Source organism: Panthera tigris, chromosome A3, assembly GCF_018350195.1.
Source record: "Panthera tigris isolate Pti1 chromosome A3, P.tigris_Pti1_mat1.1, whole genome shotgun sequence".
Classification (NCBI taxonomy): Eukaryota; Metazoa; Chordata; class Mammalia; order Carnivora; family Felidae; genus Panthera; species Panthera tigris.
This window is the reverse complement of record NC_056662.1, coordinates 65,729,108-65,748,781: the sequence shown is the minus strand read 5'-3', so window position 1 is coordinate 65,748,781 and position 19,674 is coordinate 65,729,108. Positions and strand designations below refer to the sequence as shown.

The window sequence follows — 19,674 nt, the reverse complement described above, 5'->3', positions numbered from 1 at the left end:
CCAAGGTCCACCCCCCGGGCTTCTTTCTCAGGAGGGGCACTTAATCCATCCTCTTCCTTTTTTGTTCGTTCGTTGATTCAGTAAACATTTGAGTTTGGGTACTTGCTCACTGTATTAGATCCAAATCTGCTCATGTCATTTGGGATTCTGAGAGTGGCCCAGAAAAATGCCCGAGGAAGTGAGGTAGCTCTTAAGACCCTGTATTCCAGATCCTCTGCCCCGCCCCTCAGCCGGCAGAGGGTAGCAGCTATGCAAAACTTTCCCTTTTCACCTTCTTTGTATATCTTTATATTAAAGAGGTGAGACTGACATGGCTCTAGCGCTTGAGAGCTTGGGACCTTGGACGTACCTCCTAAAGTGTCCTAGCCTGTTTCCTTATCAGTAGACTATTTGCCTTTGAAAATTACAGTGCGAATTAGCTCAGAGCTGTTAGAATAAGGCCTGCCCTTGCCCTTTTGTTTTTCTGGAATATTCACCACAATGTAACATGTGGACTATTACCTTTAATAAAGTCCTTGCTTAACATTTGCCAATGTTATGTATAAGCTCTGTTATATATATATGACATATAATGTGTATTTTATAAAAAGAGAAAGTAGACTTTTTTTTCCTTCCATTTATGCTCTAGTTTTGATTGGAACCTAGCACCTGTAACAGACACTGTCATTTTGGCACTTCTGGAGCATTGGGCTGCCTTAGTTTAGCATAATGTTCTTTGAACTTTCTTGATTACACTGGCCACCATTTGAGTATTCAGGTGTGCACTTGGCGTCACTTGTCATTTGCCAGAAGGTGTGAACTACTGACAGGGGTTAGACAGGGGTCCACAATGGTTAAAAAAGGAATACCTACAGTTTAGCCAGAGTGTATTCGTGGGGTTTTTAGAACGCATAGGTTATATTTCCAATAAGAGCAAATCATTAATCCATGCATGTTGTTTTCACCTCTGTGATTTTGGGGAAAAAACAAAACAACAACCAAACAACCAGACCCCTTAATTGGGCCTAGGACATGACCCTTTGACAGAAACCAGTTACAAATGTTTAAGATATTCGTAAATTTGTCCTTTTTAGCCTCTGAGAGCTTTTTGAACCATATTACTCTACATGTGAATTTATACATATGCATCTTCTCATACTCTGAAACTAATACATTATTGCACATAGAAAATTGGTACATACTTTTAGGCATTGGAGCATTTAAACAATGGAAAAGGTCATTATTGCATATGCTCTTTTCTTAATTTGTTTTTCATTAGATAGCCACTCAAGAAAACACCATGAAAGATACTGATATCAAGAGACTACTGTATACTCATCTTTTATGCATATTTTCAATTATCCTAAGCATCTTCATTCCATCATTCTTCTTGGAGAACTTCTCAATATTGGAAACACACTTGACATGGTTGTGCATCTGTTCTGTTTTTGTAACTGCCGTCAATCTAGTATTATATTTAGTAGTGAAACCAAATGCATCCTCTAAAAGAAGTTCATTATCATATAAGGTAAGGCTTATTTCTTGATAACTGATTTTTAGATAGAGATGGTGTTTCTTTTAATGAAAGAATGAAGTATTAGTCATGTCATTATGGGGTTATTTACAGTGAGTAGAGGACATGCTCCCCCCCCCCCCCCCCCCCCCCCCGCCACCAAAATCAGTGGCCTATTATTGCTGGAAGGCTGCCTACAATGTTTGATAGATCCTAGCCATGCATCAGCTGTGGAATTAGGGTGTCTTCAGTGGATACTATAGCATTGTGAACCTATATAGTCATGTTTTAAGTCACCATTGAAGATAGATACATGATGCAGTAGTCCTATCTTTAAACTTTAGAAGACATTTTAGTTTATTTTCATTTATTTTTTTGCATTTCTGAAAGAAACTTAATGGGTTTCTCAGAAATTACAAAAAAAGCCTCTGGTAGCTTTGTTTTAAACATGGCCTTCCTTGACTGAACAGTATTAGAATTTTCAGATGTTAGAATCTACTTTCTGAAATGTTTACTAGCGTATAACACTTAACTATTACTTTAATAAAGTCCTCACTTAACGTTATCCAATACTATATGTAAGCTGTCCTAGGTAATTTAAAACACATTTACTGCTCTGTGATTAAAAAACTCAACATGTGTTTTATAATTAGATCTTTTTAAGCTTCAAATCAAGTAGGTCCCACTCTGATTTGCGGACACGCAGGTCTTTTTTCAAATGGATCATATAATAACATGAATATGATTTAGGGATTAATTTAGTATTGGTACAGTTTTCTTAGGAATTTTGTTTTTAAATGAAAAGAATTATTATTATTTTCTGCAAATATTTCATGTATCACATAATTAGGACTGTGTGGGTTTTTTTGTATTCTAGCATCCTGTTGTCAGTAAATATTTTATAAATACTGATTAATAACATAGCTCGATACCCTAGGAACAGAAATGCTTTTTGATTTTAGTGCTGATTGGGTGGGTGGAATATGAGGGTTGGTTTGTAACTTGTAGGCTGTTGTGTGGAGCTATATAGAGGGCCATGCACCTGAATGTGTGCCAGACATGGGATCTGACTTTAGGCTACTCAAAGGAAAGAATATTCAGCTGTTTCACCCATGGGAAGAAGTTGTGTTTGTAGATAAATTGGAAGCATTTGCTGTCCTCTAGGCATTGTCTTGAGTCTTTAAATCATTCTTATTTCTTTTTTAGGTAACCAGGTTTTTGAAATGCTGTATCTACTTTCTTATGTCATGTTTCTTCTTTCATGTAATTTTTGTTCTGTATGGAGCACCACTCATAGAGTAAGTGTGAAATTTTTACCTTCAGGCAATTATGTTTTGTTTTTAATTTTTTGTAATGTTTATTTTTGAGAGAGAGAGAGACAGACAGACAGAGCGTGAGTGGGGGAGGGGCAGAGAGAGAGGGAGACACAGAATCCGAAGCAGGCTCCAGGCTCTGAGCTGTCAGCACAGAGCCCGAAATGGGGCTCGAACTCACGAACCATAAGATCATGACCTGAGCCAAAGTCGGACACTCAACCGAATGAGCCACCCAGATGCCCCAAGGCAATTATGTTTTAAAATGCTTGCTTACTAATACTAAACAAAGACTAAATCTGTTGGTGATTAGAGAAGAACTGTCAGGTGTTTAATTACTGGATCACAGAAGGATACTGACATCATTGCCTTTCCTTAGTAGTGTTATTCTTTTAAAAAATGGTAGAATGACATAATTCATTAAATGCTCCTATCAACTAGCCTTCTATTACTGCATTGCATGTGGGGGGTGGGGAGGTAGATGAGAAACTATACTATACCAATAAATGTGTGGCCCTTAGGACTTGTGAGTGAATTTACTATAATGACATGTCTAAATTAGTTACAGTTAGCATATCAATTCTTAGTAAATGTGATTCTGAAGTGCTTGAAAAGAGTTTGTTTTCTCAAGAAAAGTCAATATATCCCTGCATTTAATTATTTAATAAGCTAATGTTTATAGTTTAAAGGTAAAATTTAACTCAAAACTTTTTCAGAGCTGACCAGTTTTTTTAAAAAAACTCAATTCATTAATATTTCCTATATATGTTCATCATGGATTGGGAAACTTCATTTAGCAGTGATTAATGATTACGGTGAAACCAGTCATGGGATACACACGCACGCACACATAGTTATGTGTATAGTTTTATATACACACTAAATTCACAGGTAATTCCTAGAGAGGGGAGGATAAGACCTTTGTAATGAGAAATGGTAGTTTCTTTTTAATCCATTTTAGAGTAGGATGAATGTCTTGAGCAGTGGTTCTAAAACCAGCAGCATCTGCATTTTATCAAAGGCAAATTATCAGGTCTCAGAAACTCCAGGGGTGCAGCCCCCTAATTTTAGTTTATCTAGCTTTCCGTGTGGTTCCAATACAAGCTAGAGTTGAACCAGTGGTTGCAAAAGAAAGTTCCAGAGCCTATTCAGGAAGAAAGTTAATTATCTAGAAAAGGGGTTTCTCGTAGTGGAGTGTCGTATGGATTACACGGCATTTAACACTTCTGAATTCTATCTTTAAAGCCAGATACTTGCTAGATTGTTTTTTAGAGCTTGCATTTCAATACATTTTTTATAGTTATCATTTTGGTAGGACTTGTGTTATCTTTCAAAGTAAAGTGTAAGAAAATGTTTTTATATTAAATGTATTTAAGAAACAAAGATTATGTGTGTATATGAATCTTTAATGCTTTTTAAAAAATTAATGATTTTTTTTTTTCCTAGGCTGGTGTTGGAAACATTTTTATTTGCAGTTATTTTGTCTACTTTTACTACTGTACCTTGTTTGTGTTTGTTAGGACCAAACATCAAAGCATGGCTGAGAGTTTTCAGTAGAAATGGGTAAGTTTTAACTTTACATTTTAGTGATTAGTAAACTTTACATTTTAAAAATTAGTGTTTTTCTATTCATGGCAGCTTGCTGATTGTTTTATGAGTGTTTTTCAGCACTGTATGGTTCTCAAGGATGCCTTAAGGGCCCACTGCATTTGGGGATTGGGGACAGGCAAGAGGTGGTATGCATTTGAGGAGAACTACAGGTTCCTCCTTCCACTTTCGCAAGTTCAGCTCTCCTTTTCTTCTGTATGGTAGGATTCCACCTAGCCGTTTGTTTGAGAAAAAGGTTTCTGCTACCAAAAGAAGGCTTTGAAAATCACTCCTCAGGGATGATTTGTCACTGTGATAAAATTGCTACAGATAAAACTGCTTCCATACATCTTATAATGTAGAATTGGGGTCTACAGTCTAAAAACGCTTAGTGAAACAGCTATAATTTCTTGTTTAGCTTCTTTGTGGTAAGACACCTGAGGTTTTACAGGATTTTGTTTTCTTAGCAGCCATACACACACACACAGACACACACACACACACACACACACACGTGTGTGTGTGTGTGTATATATGTATATATATTCAACACAGCTAAGTTAAAATTTTAGCTTCTTGAAACGCATTCAAATCATTCCTAACAAAAATGGTTACATTGTAACTAAAAAAACTGTGAAGTTATTTGGTGCCCATTATTTTGTCCTGTTTATCACCCAGTAGCAAAAACTTCTTGAGCTCTTACTCTGTATTCCATGCTGTGCAAGCTTTGTGTGGATTCTGAAATATTAGCCATGATTCTCTCCCTGAGGAGCTGTACGTTCAAGGGACATGAATAAAATGAGCAAACGATATGAGATTAAAATTGTGTAAATCATATAGTAAGTGCTGTTGGAACTCAGAGAGGTAGGAAACCAATGAAGAATGAGCTGGAAGGGGGGGAATGACCTATAAAGGATTTCGATCAGAAGTGTGAGATTTGGTGAGATGAAGGGAAAAGGGAATGACTCCCATGTTAGGGAAATGAATGAAGCCATAGAAACTGAAATAAAAGTGGTATTTTTTGTGATTTGGAAAGGAACAGCCCAAGTAGTGCAGAGGAAGCATCTTGGGTCACTAGGCTCCATAAATTACTGACTTTTTCCTTTTGCAATGAATATTGTTTGTTCCCCTTCAGAACCATCCTCTGGTGTTGATAAGGTCTCTAGAAAATAGGAATGTAAACATTGAAAACTTTTTCCCAGGGGAGCCTGGATGGCTCAGTCAGTTAAGCGCCCAACTCTGGATTTCAGCTCAGGTTATGGTCTCATGGTTTGTGGAATTGAGCCCGTGTTGGGCTCCACGCTGACAGCAAGGAGCCTACTTGAGATTCTCTGTCTCCCTCTCTCTCTGCCCCTCACCCTGCCCGTGCACGTGTGTGCATTCGCTCTCGCTCTCTCAAAATAAACTTTAAAAAAAAAAAAAAAAGAAAGAAAACTTCCCCACGTCATTACTATAGTATCCCTAATGGCATTTATTTCTTTTAGCATTTTAGTTTGAAATTTTAAAAAATTTTGTAACTTACTTTTTGAGAGAAAGAGAATGTGTGCATGCAAGTAGGGGAGGGGCAGAGAGAAAGAGGGAGGGAGAAATCTTAAGCAGGCTCCACGCTCAGCATGGAGCCCCTCTCAGGGCTGGATCTCAATAGTGTGAGATCATGACCTGAGCGGAAATCAAGAGTTGGGACACTTAACCAACTGAGCCACTGAGTGCCCCTTAAGTTGAAATTTTTAAATAGTGAAGACCAGTTGAAACATTGTAAGTTTGGATTGGTGATTTATCCAGCTTTGAACTGTGTTTCTGGTAATGGTATATTTGGGGGAGATGTTGTCATGTCATTCCGCAGTAAGTTCTTCTATAATGTGGCGTATGTATTCCTAGAAATCCCTGCACTATGCAAAATTGGGCAATAAAAAACACAGAGCCTAGAGGAAAGACAGGCTTGAGGCATAACACTCAAAAACTTTGACAGTAACACATAAAAAAAGATAGGAACTTAATAAAAATGATAGTTCAGTTTTGTATATGTTAAATAGTTAAGAAATTTATAAACATTATAATGAATATGGTACTTTTGCTTTGAAAAAACCCTGAAATTTGGTTTTGGAAGTAGGTGTGGGAAGAGTTGCCACTTGTAAATTATTATGAAGTGGTAAAGGAGGTTTGTTGGAAATCTGACAGGAAGTTAAAGACCAGATATGGAAGATGTGACTCATACACATGAGGGAAACTAAGAGAGCTGAGAGATGGGATTTTGTTTTGTTTGTTTTTGTTTTTGCTTTTTTATGTTTCAAGTTTTTATATAAATTCTAGTTAGTTAACATGTGGTGTAATTTTAGTTTCAGGAGTGAATTTAGTGATTCATCGCTTATATGTAACACCCAGCGCTCATCCTAACAGTTGATACTTAATACACATCACCTATTTAGCCCATCCCCCATCCACCCCTCCTCCAGCAAGTCAGGGAGGGATTGAGATATAATTCAAATACCATACACTTTACCTATTTAAAGTGTGCAATTCAATAGTTTTTAATATACTCCCAGAATTGTGCAGCAATCACTGCAGTCAAATTTAGAACATTTTCATCACGTCAAAAAAGAAACTCCATACCCTTTAGCTATCAATTCCTTATCTCCCCTCCCCTAGCCCTAAGCAACTACTAATTCTCATTACTGGTTCTATAGATTTGCCTCTTCTGGACATAAGAGTGTAATCATATAATATGTGATCTTTTGTGATTGGCTTCTTTCACGTACCATAATATTTCCAAAGCTCATCTATGCAGTACTTCATTCCTTTTTATGGCTGAATAACATTCCATTGTGTGGCTGTAAACCACATGTTGTCTGTCCACTCATCAAGATGGACATCTGGTGGTTTCTACTTTTTGCTGTTATGGCTAAGCTCCTGCAAACATTTGTACACAGGTTTTTGTATGGACATAGGTTTTTATTTTTATTTATTTATTTTTTTTGAGTACATACCTAGCAGTGGAATTGCTGGGTTTTATGGTAACTCCCTATTTAATTGTTGAAGAAACTGCTAGCCTGTTTTCCAGAGTGGCTACACCATTTTACATTCACATAGCAATGTATGAGGGCTCCAATTCCCCCACATCCTTGCCAACAGTTGTTATTATCTGGTCTTTTGATGATCACCATCTTAGTGGGTGTGAAGTGTTAACCTCCTTGTGTTTTTTATTTGCATTTCCCTACTGACCAGTGATGTCAAGCATCTTTTCTTTTTTTTTTTTAATTTTTTTTTAATGTTTATTTATTTTTGAGAGAGACAGAGACAGAATGCGAGTGGGTTAGGGGCAGAGAGAGAGGGAGACACAGGATCCGAAGCGGGCTCTAGGCTCCAAGCTGTCAGCACAGAGCCCGACGCAGGGCTCGAACCTACGAGCTATGAGATCATGACCTGAGCCGAAGTCAGACGCTCAACCAACTGAGCCACCCAGTCACCCCTCGAGCATCTTTTCATGTGCCTATTGGCAATTATATATTTTCCTTGGAAAAATATCTCTTCAGATCGTTTCCTCATTTTTTATTTGGATTATTTGCCGTGTTTATTATTATTAAGTTCTTTATATATTCTAAGTACAAGTCCTTTATCATATACATGATTTGCACATTCTTTCTTTTTGTGGGGTGTCTTTTCACTTTCTTCATTGTGTCCTTTGAAGCACAAAAGTTTTTGATCTTGATGAAATCTAATTCATCTGTTTTTTTCTTTTGTTGTGCGTTTAGGGTCATTTCTAAGAATCCATGGCCAAATCCAAGGTCATAAAGATTAACTCCTCTGTCTTCTTCTAAGAGTTAAATAATTTTAGGTTTTACATTCGAGTCTTTGGTCCATTTTGTGTTAGTTTTTGTGTACCATGGGGGTAAGGGTCTAACTTGATTCTTCTGTACCTGGCTTGCCAGTTGTCCTAGAACCATTTGCTAAAAAGGCTATTTTCCCCCCTTTGAGTGATTTTGGCACTCTTGTCAAAAATCAGTTGATCGTAAATTCATGATCTTTAGTTTTCTTTCCATTGACCTATATGTGTATCCTTATCTCAGTACCACACTACCTTGATTATCTGGTAGATGTTTGAGGGATGTGCATGTTTTGTGTATTCACATACTGCTTAGTGCAATTGGGTGTAGTTCTTTTGTGTTCACTTAGTGTTTCTCACAGACTAAATTGCTCATATTGTTCCCTAATATATCAGTCAAATTGGAACAAATTTCAATGTTCAAAACAAGCATTTTAGCAGAACTTATTATACAGAAATTCCTAATATTTTTGAATTGAAAAAAAATCAAACTTTAAAACTCAAGGGAAACAGAGAAACTATCCTTAATTTCTCTTAGTAACTTACCATGAATTTAATATGCATATATTTTCTGATCCTGCTTTAACCTGTTTCTCTGTTTAGCCTGAACTATGTCTTAGAGCAATGCCTATTATGTTCTGCTGGGTTAAAAAGAGCTTTGTAAAAATTTATTATAAAATTTGCCTTTTGAATCTTTTGAGATTTGCAGAATAAATTTATTGTCACCTTGTTTTTGCACCTGTCAGCACTTTATCCCTTCTCAGAAGGATCTGTAACAAAGTAAAACTAAAAATTATAGGAAGGGAAATACCATTTTCCAGCTAGCAGACTGAAAAAAATATATAAGTTTCATAATACATAGTGATAAGGGTTTGGGGAAGTAAGCGCCAATGGGAATATAAATTGGTTCAAATTCTTGTTTAATAATACCTATAAAGATTAAAAGTATCCATCTTTGGCCTAGCAGTTCCACTTCTGAGATTTTATGTACTAGATATATTTTCATACCTACAAAATATTAAATGTGTAAGATTTCTCATTGTAGCTTTGAAAATAGCTTAAATGTCCTTTAATAAGGAGAGGATTAAATTAAATTTAATGCAGCTATAAAATAAAAACAACCATCCATTTATTTACTGATATGCTGTTAATGGAAAAAAGCAAGGTGAAGAAATGTGTGTAGGATACTACCATTTGTGTAAAAAGTGAGCAGGAGAGGATAGATATACCTGTATAACTTTGGAAGAATACATAAGAAACTGATAAAAACATTGGTTATCTCTGCGGGGGAGAATCTGAGAAGCTCGGAGCCCATCTCAGAAGACTTTCCACCAACTACCCTTTGGTGTCTTGAAATTTGAACCAAATTAATATACTACCTAGTCAAAATGAAAATTATAGGGGTTCAGGTTTTGCCAATACTTAGCTTATTTGGGGGGACATTGAAAGTTAGTCCTGTATCAAGAAGTTGTTAGATTTGGGGGCGCCTGGGTGGCTCAGTTGGTTGAGCATCCCAACTTCAGCTCAGGTCATGATCTCACAGTTCTTGAGTTCAAGCCCCGCCTCGGGCTATGTGCTGATTTAAAAAAAAAAAAAGTTAGATTTCTCTGATGTCACTTAAACTTCAGTAGGCTGCAAAAAAGGTGCTGAGGGACTATAGCTAAAAATACTCAACTTATAATACAAAACATTTTATTTAACATCACATAGGGGTATGAAATAGTAATATGCAAAAGTAATAACTTTTAAAGCATTTTCATGTGTCTTAAAGCATTTAATTCTCACAGCAGTCTGATGGCATACTCCTGTTTTCACCATCTTCTAGGTGAAGGTACTAGAAAGCTGACGGATTAAGTGATTTGCCTAAGCCCTCGAATAGCCAGTAAGAGGTAACTTGAATGCAGATCATCGGATGGTTTTAGAAGGCTACGCAAACTGAGGGTCAGAAAATGAGTTCCTGCCCTCTCCTTACTGCTTAGTAGTCAAGTGATCTTAGATAAGCTATTTAACTTCAGAGATCCTCATATGTGATATTGTTAGAACAATACTAATATGCACTTTGCAGGGTTATTGTCAGAACTGAGTGAGATGATGGGTGAAATCAAATAGCAAATGCTTCAGAAATGTTTGTCAAATGGATTGACAAATGTCAGGGAGCATTTGTATATTTCACACTCCCAATGCTGACTGCTGTTTGCCTTAGTACCTCTTTCTGGTTTAGGTAGCAGACCCAGGAGTGCAGGGCATAGGCAGCTATGGAGGAGGGAATTCTTTCAGTCGATGTAGTATAAAACTAATTTGAACTTTGTCATGAGAGGGCAACTGCAACTTAAGTTTTCATTCCTCCACCATAACTTAGTGATAGTGGTTTCTTCCCTAGCACTTTTATCATACTTGAAGAATTTAGCATAAAAAGCATGTCAAATTTTAAATGAGTTAGGGAATAGTTAATTCGATAGATTAATTTGTTTGATGTTAGAGTTGGCCTTCTCAAACATTCACAGTTATGCAAAAAATATTTATCGTGTTTATTACAAAAGAATATGTAAGAGTTTGAATAGTAGAAAAATATAGGAAGTTCAAGATCCTAGTAATCCTATCAAAGAAGCAGCCCTTACTGACAGATTTTAGTCTAATTTTGTCCATACATATCACTTATTTGCAATTTAAAAGCAAAAAATGGTTATACTATCACTGCTTTATAACTTACTTTTTTTTTTTTTTTTTTTTTACTTATTAGGAACACCTTTAACTGTTTGTATAATCTAATTTTTCTTGCATGATGTCTTTAGTATATCTTCATCCTTAATTAAGAATACTTCTGTTTATATTGGTTTGAACAATCAGGAAGCTGATTATCTCATATAGCAGAGATTGTATGGTTCTAGATACAGATAGATAGTCAAGGTGTAGCTGTGCTTCTCACTGATTTTCCTGGTTCTTATCCTCAGGCTGTTAGTGAGATGGCAGCAGTCCTTTCCCTTGAGTCTTCCTAAGCTAATCACTGGGAGAGAGAATGGGATCACCATGATTTAATTAGTCTGGTTATCAGGGATGGGATGAATATTGGGCAAGCATTCCATGTACCATGGTTTATTTAATTCCCTATTGAAGATTATATCAAATTTTCAGGATTATAAATAATGTTATTATGAACACCTTGTACTATATAACTACATATGTGTATAACAGTTCCTGTAGACTAGATTCCTGGAGTAGAATTCCTACGTCAAAAGAAGTTGACAGACACTGCCAAACTAAAGTTCTAATTGGAAGAATATGTATATACCTACCAATAGAATGCTAGTTTCCCTGTATCCCAATCAGGACTTTTTACTTTTTTATCAGTTTATGAGGGCTGTTGCCTACTGGGCTTTGCCAAGGGGGCTGACTGTTACCATCATCGTGTCGTCTGATTTCTAATGAGATACATAAGCCCTGGCCAGAAATTTTTGAAAGTTGGATCTATTGAACCATTTATTAAATTTCAGCTGAATATTATTGATTAAATTACAGGGATAGCATATCCCTTACCCTGCCTCCCTTCTTTTCTTCTGCCTCACGTTATAGAAAACTGAGTAGAAGATAACATCCAGCACTCAAAATTCAGCTTCAAGACAGGAAAAATTGTAGTTAAGATGAGAAGACAGCTTCCTAGATAATTCACTCATGGTATCTGAGCAAATATGTAGTGTGGGCAGCCTGCCCTTGTGAAGTGTGAGCAAGATGAAAAGAAATGGCATGGCAACTCTAAAAACACGTTATAGAATAAGAAGAAGAAAAAGGCATGTGAAAGAGAAAAGAATCCAGCCTGGAAGAAAGTAGTACTCAAGGAACAAAAACAAACTACCCAGTTTATCATAGAAAAATATTATTAAGGGCATAAATTCAATAAAATAAGAGCTCAAAGATAAGATGATGGGAAAAAAATGAGGTGGAGAAGGAGATTACGGAATTAATTAAATAAAATGAGAATCCAAACCACACCATCACATGTCATATATTAGAAATATAGACAAGTTAGAAAATCAAGTTCTAGCATGGAGGAAAGGTTTGAGCTAATCAAAACAAATGAGGGGTAGGGAAGAGTAAAGCAGTTAGAAAAGAAATGATAAATGCAGAGAACAAAGGAGATGAGCTTAAGACTAGCTAGTAGTGTCCCTAAAATAACAAAACAAATTAATTCAAAATATGCCAGAAGACAGTTTCCCCAAATGGAGGAATCATTCAGTTTGTACATTAAGGGGACTCACTACATTAGAAAAATAGTTGAAAATTAGGGTTACAGAACAATATATAAACACTACAAAAATAATATGAGCATTAGAGGTTATGTAGTGGGGGAGGGAAGATGGAGAAAATATAACTGTACCCCCCAACTGCTCCGGCTGTCCCCACATCCTGAGCCTGTTTGATAAAACCTCTGGAGGGAATAAGGATTAAGTGAAATTCTATGTATTGAATAATGATTCCTCATCTTTTGCCTCGTCCTTTTCACTTGCTTGGTCCAAAACACTGACAACCAGGCTTACGCAATCTAGGCAGAGTACGGAAATACTTCTTTCAGTGGAAAATGGTATAAAAGAAGAACCTGCAGATACTGACCGTTGGGGGTTCTCTAAAAGCCAAGGTCCCTAATCAGTCCCTGGGACAGTGAAGCCCGCTTGTACACAGTGGACATCTAGTCATCTGTTTAGTGTTCACTTTTTTGTTGTTTTTTAAAACATACATTTATTGAGATACAACTTCAGACCATAAAACCCACCCATTTAAAGTGTACAACTTAGTAGTTTTTAAGTGTAGGCTCAGCTTTATAACCATCACCACAATCTAATTTTAGAACATCTTGCCACGCCAAGAAGAAACTCTGCCCATTAGCAGTCCCCCTCCTGCCCACCCTTACATACCCCCTTCCCCCCTTCCCAGGCAACTGCTAAAATACTTCCAGTCTCTCTAGATTTGCCTATTCTGGACATTTCATATGTAGTGTTTTAAGTAGAATGAGAAATGAACAATCATTGGACATTTCAGGAACACCTCTAAAGTGAAAGGCAGAAATGAAAACAAAAGGAAACTCAGAAACAAAGGCGATATAAAGACCAGAAGATAACTCTTAAAATGTCCATTGTTTTCACATCTATAAAACACAAACAGGAGGCAGTCAAAAGGAATATTCTGAGAACAAGAAAGCTCCTGGAAATTAAAAAATAAGAAAAAAAAATCAACAGAAGTAGAGACAAAGTTAGAAAGATCCCTTAGCCAAACAGAAAAGGCAAAAATATGGGAAATGGGTTAAAAGATTAAAAAAAAATCAGAGGGTTAATTCCACATGGTAGTATTCCCAGCAAAAGAGTAAGAAAAACAAAATTCTTAAGGAATCTGGGTAGAAAAGGCAAGACTTTATAAGTCTTTAAAGAGAAAATGTCAAGAACCAAAAGACTTGTGACTGTAGATTAAGAAAGCCCATGAGTGGGGCGCCTGGGTGGCTCAGTCAGTTAAGCATCCTGCTTCCTCGGGTCATGATCTCACAGTTTGTGGGTTTGAGCCCCAGGTCGGGCTCTGTGCTAACAGCTCAGAGCCTGGAGCCTGCTTCCAATTCTGTGTCTCCCTCTCTCTCTGCCCCTCCCCACTCACACTCTGTCTCTCAAAAATAAACATTAAAAAAACTGTTTTAAAAAAAGGCTCATTGGTTTCCAGCATTATGGCTGAAAAGACACCCACTCCAAGGCACAGGCTTGTGAAATTTTAGATAACCACCAGGAAAAAGATGATTCTGAAGGCTACCAGAGAGGGCAGTGTGTGTTGTAGGGGTTTGGGGAAGGGGGGGCACATGTTACCTAGAGAGGACTGGGAGCCAGAATGTCTGAACTTTTCAGGTGGGAAACAGAAAATAATGGAGCAATGTCTTCAAACTTCTAAGGCAAAATGATTTCCAACAACTGCAATAAAGTCATTTTCAGACTTTAAACGATCTTTAAAATCTATTTTACCCTTTCTCAGGAATCTACTGAAGGAGGTGCTTTTAAAACAAAAAAAAAAAAAGGAAAATAGGAGAAAGTCTTGGAATTTGGGAAGCAGGAGACCTAAAAGCATTGAGAGAGGCAAAGGGAATTTATAGGATGATGGTGTAGGGAGCTTACAGGACAGTGGCTGTGCCTCAGGCTTAGAGGGCAACCAGTCCCGCTCGCAGCAGGTGAGGTGCCCTCCACAAGAGAAAGAGGGAGAACAAAGAACACAAACAAGAATTTAGAGGTGATGTTTAGTTTCTTTAGAATATTTGAGGATGGTTTAGTGACAAGTACCTAAGCAAATAGAGATTGAAAAAGAGGCAGTTCTTAACATCCAAAGAAAATTTAAAATCTATAAGAAAGGAAATGTGACTGTGGTTTATTGTGTGGTTCAGCTATGACAAACATTTTTGTAGTCATATTAATGTAGATGCTGTGCTGTGGATTCAGCCGGGAGGAGAGGATGTTACCATCAAGGAGGGGATGGTGAATCAGAGAGAATGAGCACATGGTGATGGGAGGCTTGTGGGAAGAGTGCTAAGTCCTCTTCTTCCATTGTAGAAAGCAGGGAGTAACTAAGTCTTGCAAACTCTATACATAGTGTACGTTCTTTACATTCAAGAAACACTGACGAGTTCATGTTTCTGCCTTGGGAGTGGATTTCAGGAGTGGGGAGGGATGCAGGGAGGGATTGTTAGTAGGTGTGCTCATCTAATATGATGTGGGACCTTAAAGGTGCTTATACATACTATGGTTTTGATAAATGCAAAATTTTAATTTTACAAAGATAGGCTACACAGTTTTTCTATTTTTAAAACCAGCTCCTGTTTCCTTTTTTTCCTATATTATATGCAAGATCATAAACTCCTTTGGGTGCATCAAATAAAATGGAGGACAGCCTCTTGCATGTTTGCACTTTTTGTAACAAATATCAAATGGCCTCAGTGTGCTATAAAAGTGAAAAATGTGAAGACATGGATCTTGCCCCTCAAGCCCAAGGAACTTGGAGCTTAAAGGTTAGATAAGACATGTACATAACCCTTGTTGAGACATAGCTTTGATCATCTCTGCCTTGATTTAAAACCTTCAGTGGCTTCTTCAGTTTGACTTTTCAGGCTTTCCTAAAATCCTAACCCTAATTCTACCACAATGAGATACTGCTTCACACCCACTGAGATGACTGTAATCAAATAATAACAAGTATTAGAGGGGTGCTTGGGTGACGCAGCCAGTTAAGCGTCTGACTTCAGCTCAGGCTATGATCTCTCAGTTCACGAGTTCGATCCCTGCATCAGGCTGTCTTGCTGTCAGCATGGAGCCCACTTTGAATCCCCTGCCTCCCTCTCTTTCTTCCCCTCCCCTGCTTGTGCTCTCTCTCTGTCTCTCTCTCAAAAATAAATAAACATTAAAAAAATTTAAAAGAACATTAGCAAAGATGGGGAGAAATTGGAACTCTCGTACACTGCGAGTGGCAATATAAGATGGCTCAGATGCTTTGGGAAACAGTCTGGCAGTTCCTTTACAAGATTAAACACCGTTATCATATGACCCAGGAATTCCATTTCTTCGTATATCCCAAAGAAAAATGAGAACACAAAACATGCACATGAATGTTTATAGTGGCATTATGCATAGTAGCCAAAAACTCAAAAAAACTCAGATGTCCAGCTGATGCATAGAGAGAATAAATGTGGTATATCCATACAGCAAAATGTTATTTGACAATAAAAAAGTATTTTCAGGTGCTACAAAATAGATGGATCTTGAAAACATTACACTAAGTGAAAGAAGCCAATCACAAATTCCATTTATATGAAATGTTCAGAATAGGCAAATCCCTAGAGACAGAAAGTGGTTGCCTGGGGCTGGAGGAAAGGGGAATTGGGGAGTGAGTGCTAATGGGTAAAAGGGTGTCATTTTGGGATGATGGTTGCACAACTCTAAATGCACTAAAGACCATTGAATTGTGTGCTTTAAGTGAGTAAATTGTATGGCCGAGAAAGGGCTATCCGGGGCAGGTTTTCACTGTACTCAGTAAAGGTGCTATTTTTAAAAATCCTAACTCTAACCTACTTACCCAGCCTTATTTCCCATTCTTCCACTCAGCCTCAACCACTTTTACTTGAGTTCTTTCTGTCTGCAGTGCAGCTCTGTCTCCAGTTTGTCAAGCCCAGATGCCACTCATTCTCCCAATTCTGATGGAACTTCCTCTTCTTCCATAAAATGGGAGAAGTAAATTCTTCCCAGCAGAAAGTAAACCTTACTCTCAACCTCTCCCAGACTTTATGTCTCTAGGCACATCACTTTATGTATTGCAACATAGAGGACTTATGTGTTAAGTGAAAGCTAGTCAACATTTGTCAGCCACAAATAGTCAAAAATTAACCCTAGGAAATCCTTTAAATTGCCTGAACAGTAGAGTTCCCTCTTTACGTTCAACTCCCCAGTTTTTTTTTCCTCCAGGATTGGGACAGATCTCTGTTTTGTTGAATGCTAGCTGAAGAAATTGACTTGCATTTTTAGGTGTTATATAAAATAAAAAGAACAGTGAAGCCCAGCAAATAATACAGATTGGGACCTGTGGTGATTGGTTCCAACCTTCTTCCAGTCCTGGTTTTCAGTACAGACAAGCTAAAGCTCTTATCTTGTGTAGGTGGACCAAGGGGGAGTAACGAGAGAGACAGGTGACAGAGGGATTGGCTTAGGAACTGACTTGTCATTTGGGGCTACTTTAACTCAGTGTATATTTTGTATGTAATGGCCCATTTCTAATGAAAGAAGTCCTCTAACAGAAGAAATGTTTTCCTTTTTTCCCACACCGGCTGGAAAAAACTGCTTTTCATAAACTTTGTGTATAACAACCTTTCATTTTGAACAAGTGAATATTTGGACCCTACTTACTGCACTGTGGTGGGATTTTACTCTCCTGTAACCAGACTCATGCTCCACATGGCTAAGTGGTCACACTGTGAGAGGCTGAAACCCAGACCGGTTCAGAATGGCAGAATTCTGTCTTTTCACCTTTACCCCCTAAGATACACACTTAATCAATAAGGATGGTAGGCGAAATCACTGGATATTTTGAAATCTGTTGTTCTTGTTCTCTACTCCTGCCCCATCAAATAAATAGTGTTGATTTGTTTACATGAAATGTGCAATCAGAAGAACTAGTTGAATAAGTGATGTTCCCTCCATACAGTGGAATACTAGTATAGCTAGTATAATTAACAAGGGAAAACAAAACAGCAAAATTGGGTTTATAAATATGCATTTGAGTTTTGATAAAGGATGTATACATAAATGCATACCGTTCTAAACAAAATTGTGTATATGTTTGTGCATGCATAAGATATTTCCAGAAGGATATGTACTACATTGGTGATAGTAGCTACTGCTAGGAAGGGACCCAGAGTTGATAAGGGTGGGAGGAAGTCAGCTTTCACTGCAAATTCTCTTCCATATTGTTTGACTTTCGCCATGTGCTGCACATATTACCTTTCCCGCTGAAGAACATTTATATTCTCTTACCGATTACTTGTTAATAGTTCATGGTAAATATACGCCAATTCGAGATGATCGTTAAATGAACAGAGCATATATGTGTAGTGTCAGTTTGCACCACTGTTTGATTCTCTAGCAGCTAAGGTATATACCACCAATGATTTATGTATTTGTGTTTTACAGAGTTACATCCATTTGGGAGAACAGTCTTCAGATCACTACAATTTCTAGTTTTATAGGAACATGGCTTGGCGCCTTCCCTATTCCACTCGATTGGGAAAGACCATGGCAGGTTGGTTTCAGCTACTTAAAGCAACAAAATAAATGTTTGTACAGTGATGGTAAAACTGAGGAAGCTAGCCAGTATGCCTGTATAAATGATGTTGTTCAGTTAAGTAGGGATGCCACTTCCCTGTCACTGTAATCTCGGTTACCTCTTATTGGCCACAGGGCCCATTGGCATCCAGATCAGCCTGGTTCTGTCTTCCAGCACTATTTTTTTCTACATGTATAAGTGAATAAATAAGCTTAGTTTATGAATATTTATAGGAATTTTTTAAAAACAAGGTAGAGTTGCAGAAATTGCCTATTTTCAACTTAGATGTTCATTGCCTTTGTGCTCTTAGATTCGTATTTTCTTAACTTGATTTATGGCCAAGTTGAATGTTAATTTTGAGAGATTTTTTAAAAGCATATAGCAAAGTACATTTTGAAGTAGGGGTACATGATATCAAGGGGAAACTCATAAACCTCAGGTTTTTGTTTCTGATCACAATAGGAAATAGCTAATAAGCTAGGTTAAAACACTATGAGTAAGTGTTCTTTTTATTCCCATTTTACAGATGAGGAAACATATAATATTTCGAAGTGCACCAAGCTAGTAATGAATATATCTTTGTCTTCGTTTTTAATGACTTCGTAGTATGCCATTATATAGTTTATCCCTAAATTTATTTAGCAAATTCACTAGTGATCCTTTAGGTTATTGCCAGTATTTCACTATCATAGACAGTGCTGTGATTAACACCTTGAATCCATATTTTCATGGATTTTCCAGTTATTTTCTCAAGATAATTTTTCCCAAATGGAACTGTAGTATTAAAAACCATACTTTCTTTTTTTCAACATGAAGAGAATTGTTTTCCTATTACAAAGACAGTACATATTTATTTAGAAAATTTAAAAAAAAAATAATAATTATAAAGGAGAAAGGAAAAATTATCAAATATCCAACCACCCAGAGGCAACCCTCATTTCATTTGTGTTTTGGTGATAATTTGTGCAGTTCTGTCTGTGTATAACTATAATGTATATGTCATTTTTTTTTTTTTTTTAAATGCCCTGTCCTTAGTCACTTTATTGCTAAATTAAAGAAAGACTTTTTAGACCTTACTGTCAGGGCTTCTCTGAGCATTAACTCACTGGAAACACACTCTTTCCCTGCTTGAAACTCTTATCTTGACTTTCTACAACAACAGTGTCCACAGCTTTTCTTTCTACTTCTCTAGTTTCTCCTTCTCAGCCTCCCTGAGAGCTTCTTCCAGACTACCTGTTCTTAAAACACCAGTATTCCCTTGATTTCTAACATCTTTTTTTCTCTCACTCTCCCTGCATAACATTATTCATTGGCCATGACTGCAACTAAAATATGGCCAATGAATCCTGAATCTTTATCTCCTGCCCGTGGCCTCTGAACTTCAGACTCATAAATGCAACAGTGTGTTCCTCTTGAAGTTCCATAGCTACCTTGAACTCAATGTACTTAAAATTCAACTTTTTCTTTCTCCCCCGTGATGTAAGTAGCACTGTCATCCACCCATTTGCTCCAGTCATCAACCTGAGAGTCATCCCTGATACTGCCTTCCCTTCACAGCTCAGATTGAACAGGTCACTGGCCCTTTTGATTCTAGTGTTTTGTTTTGTTTTGTTTTTTACTTTTTTTTTTTAATGTTT

General features: G+C 37.2%; 1 protein-coding gene across 4 annotated transcripts in view; it reads left to right on the top strand.

The window, feature by feature from the left end:
• PIGF (phosphatidylinositol glycan anchor biosynthesis class F) overlaps positions 1–19,674 on the top strand; it is a 33,376-nt gene that overhangs the window by 651 nt on the left and 13,051 nt on the right. For all 4 annotated transcript variants that reach the window (XM_007084714.2, XM_042981326.1, XM_042981328.1 and 1 more), the window contains exons 2-5: positions 1,259–1,507; positions 2,699–2,790; positions 4,252–4,368; positions 17,905–18,013. In XM_007084714.2, the coding sequence (XP_007084776.1) occupies positions 1,280–1,507; positions 2,699–2,790; positions 4,252–4,368; positions 17,905–18,013 (546 nt within the window). In that variant the 5' untranslated portion in view covers positions 1,259–1,279. The remainder of the gene's footprint in view (positions 1–1,258; positions 1,508–2,698; positions 2,791–4,251; positions 4,369–17,904; positions 18,014–19,674) is intronic.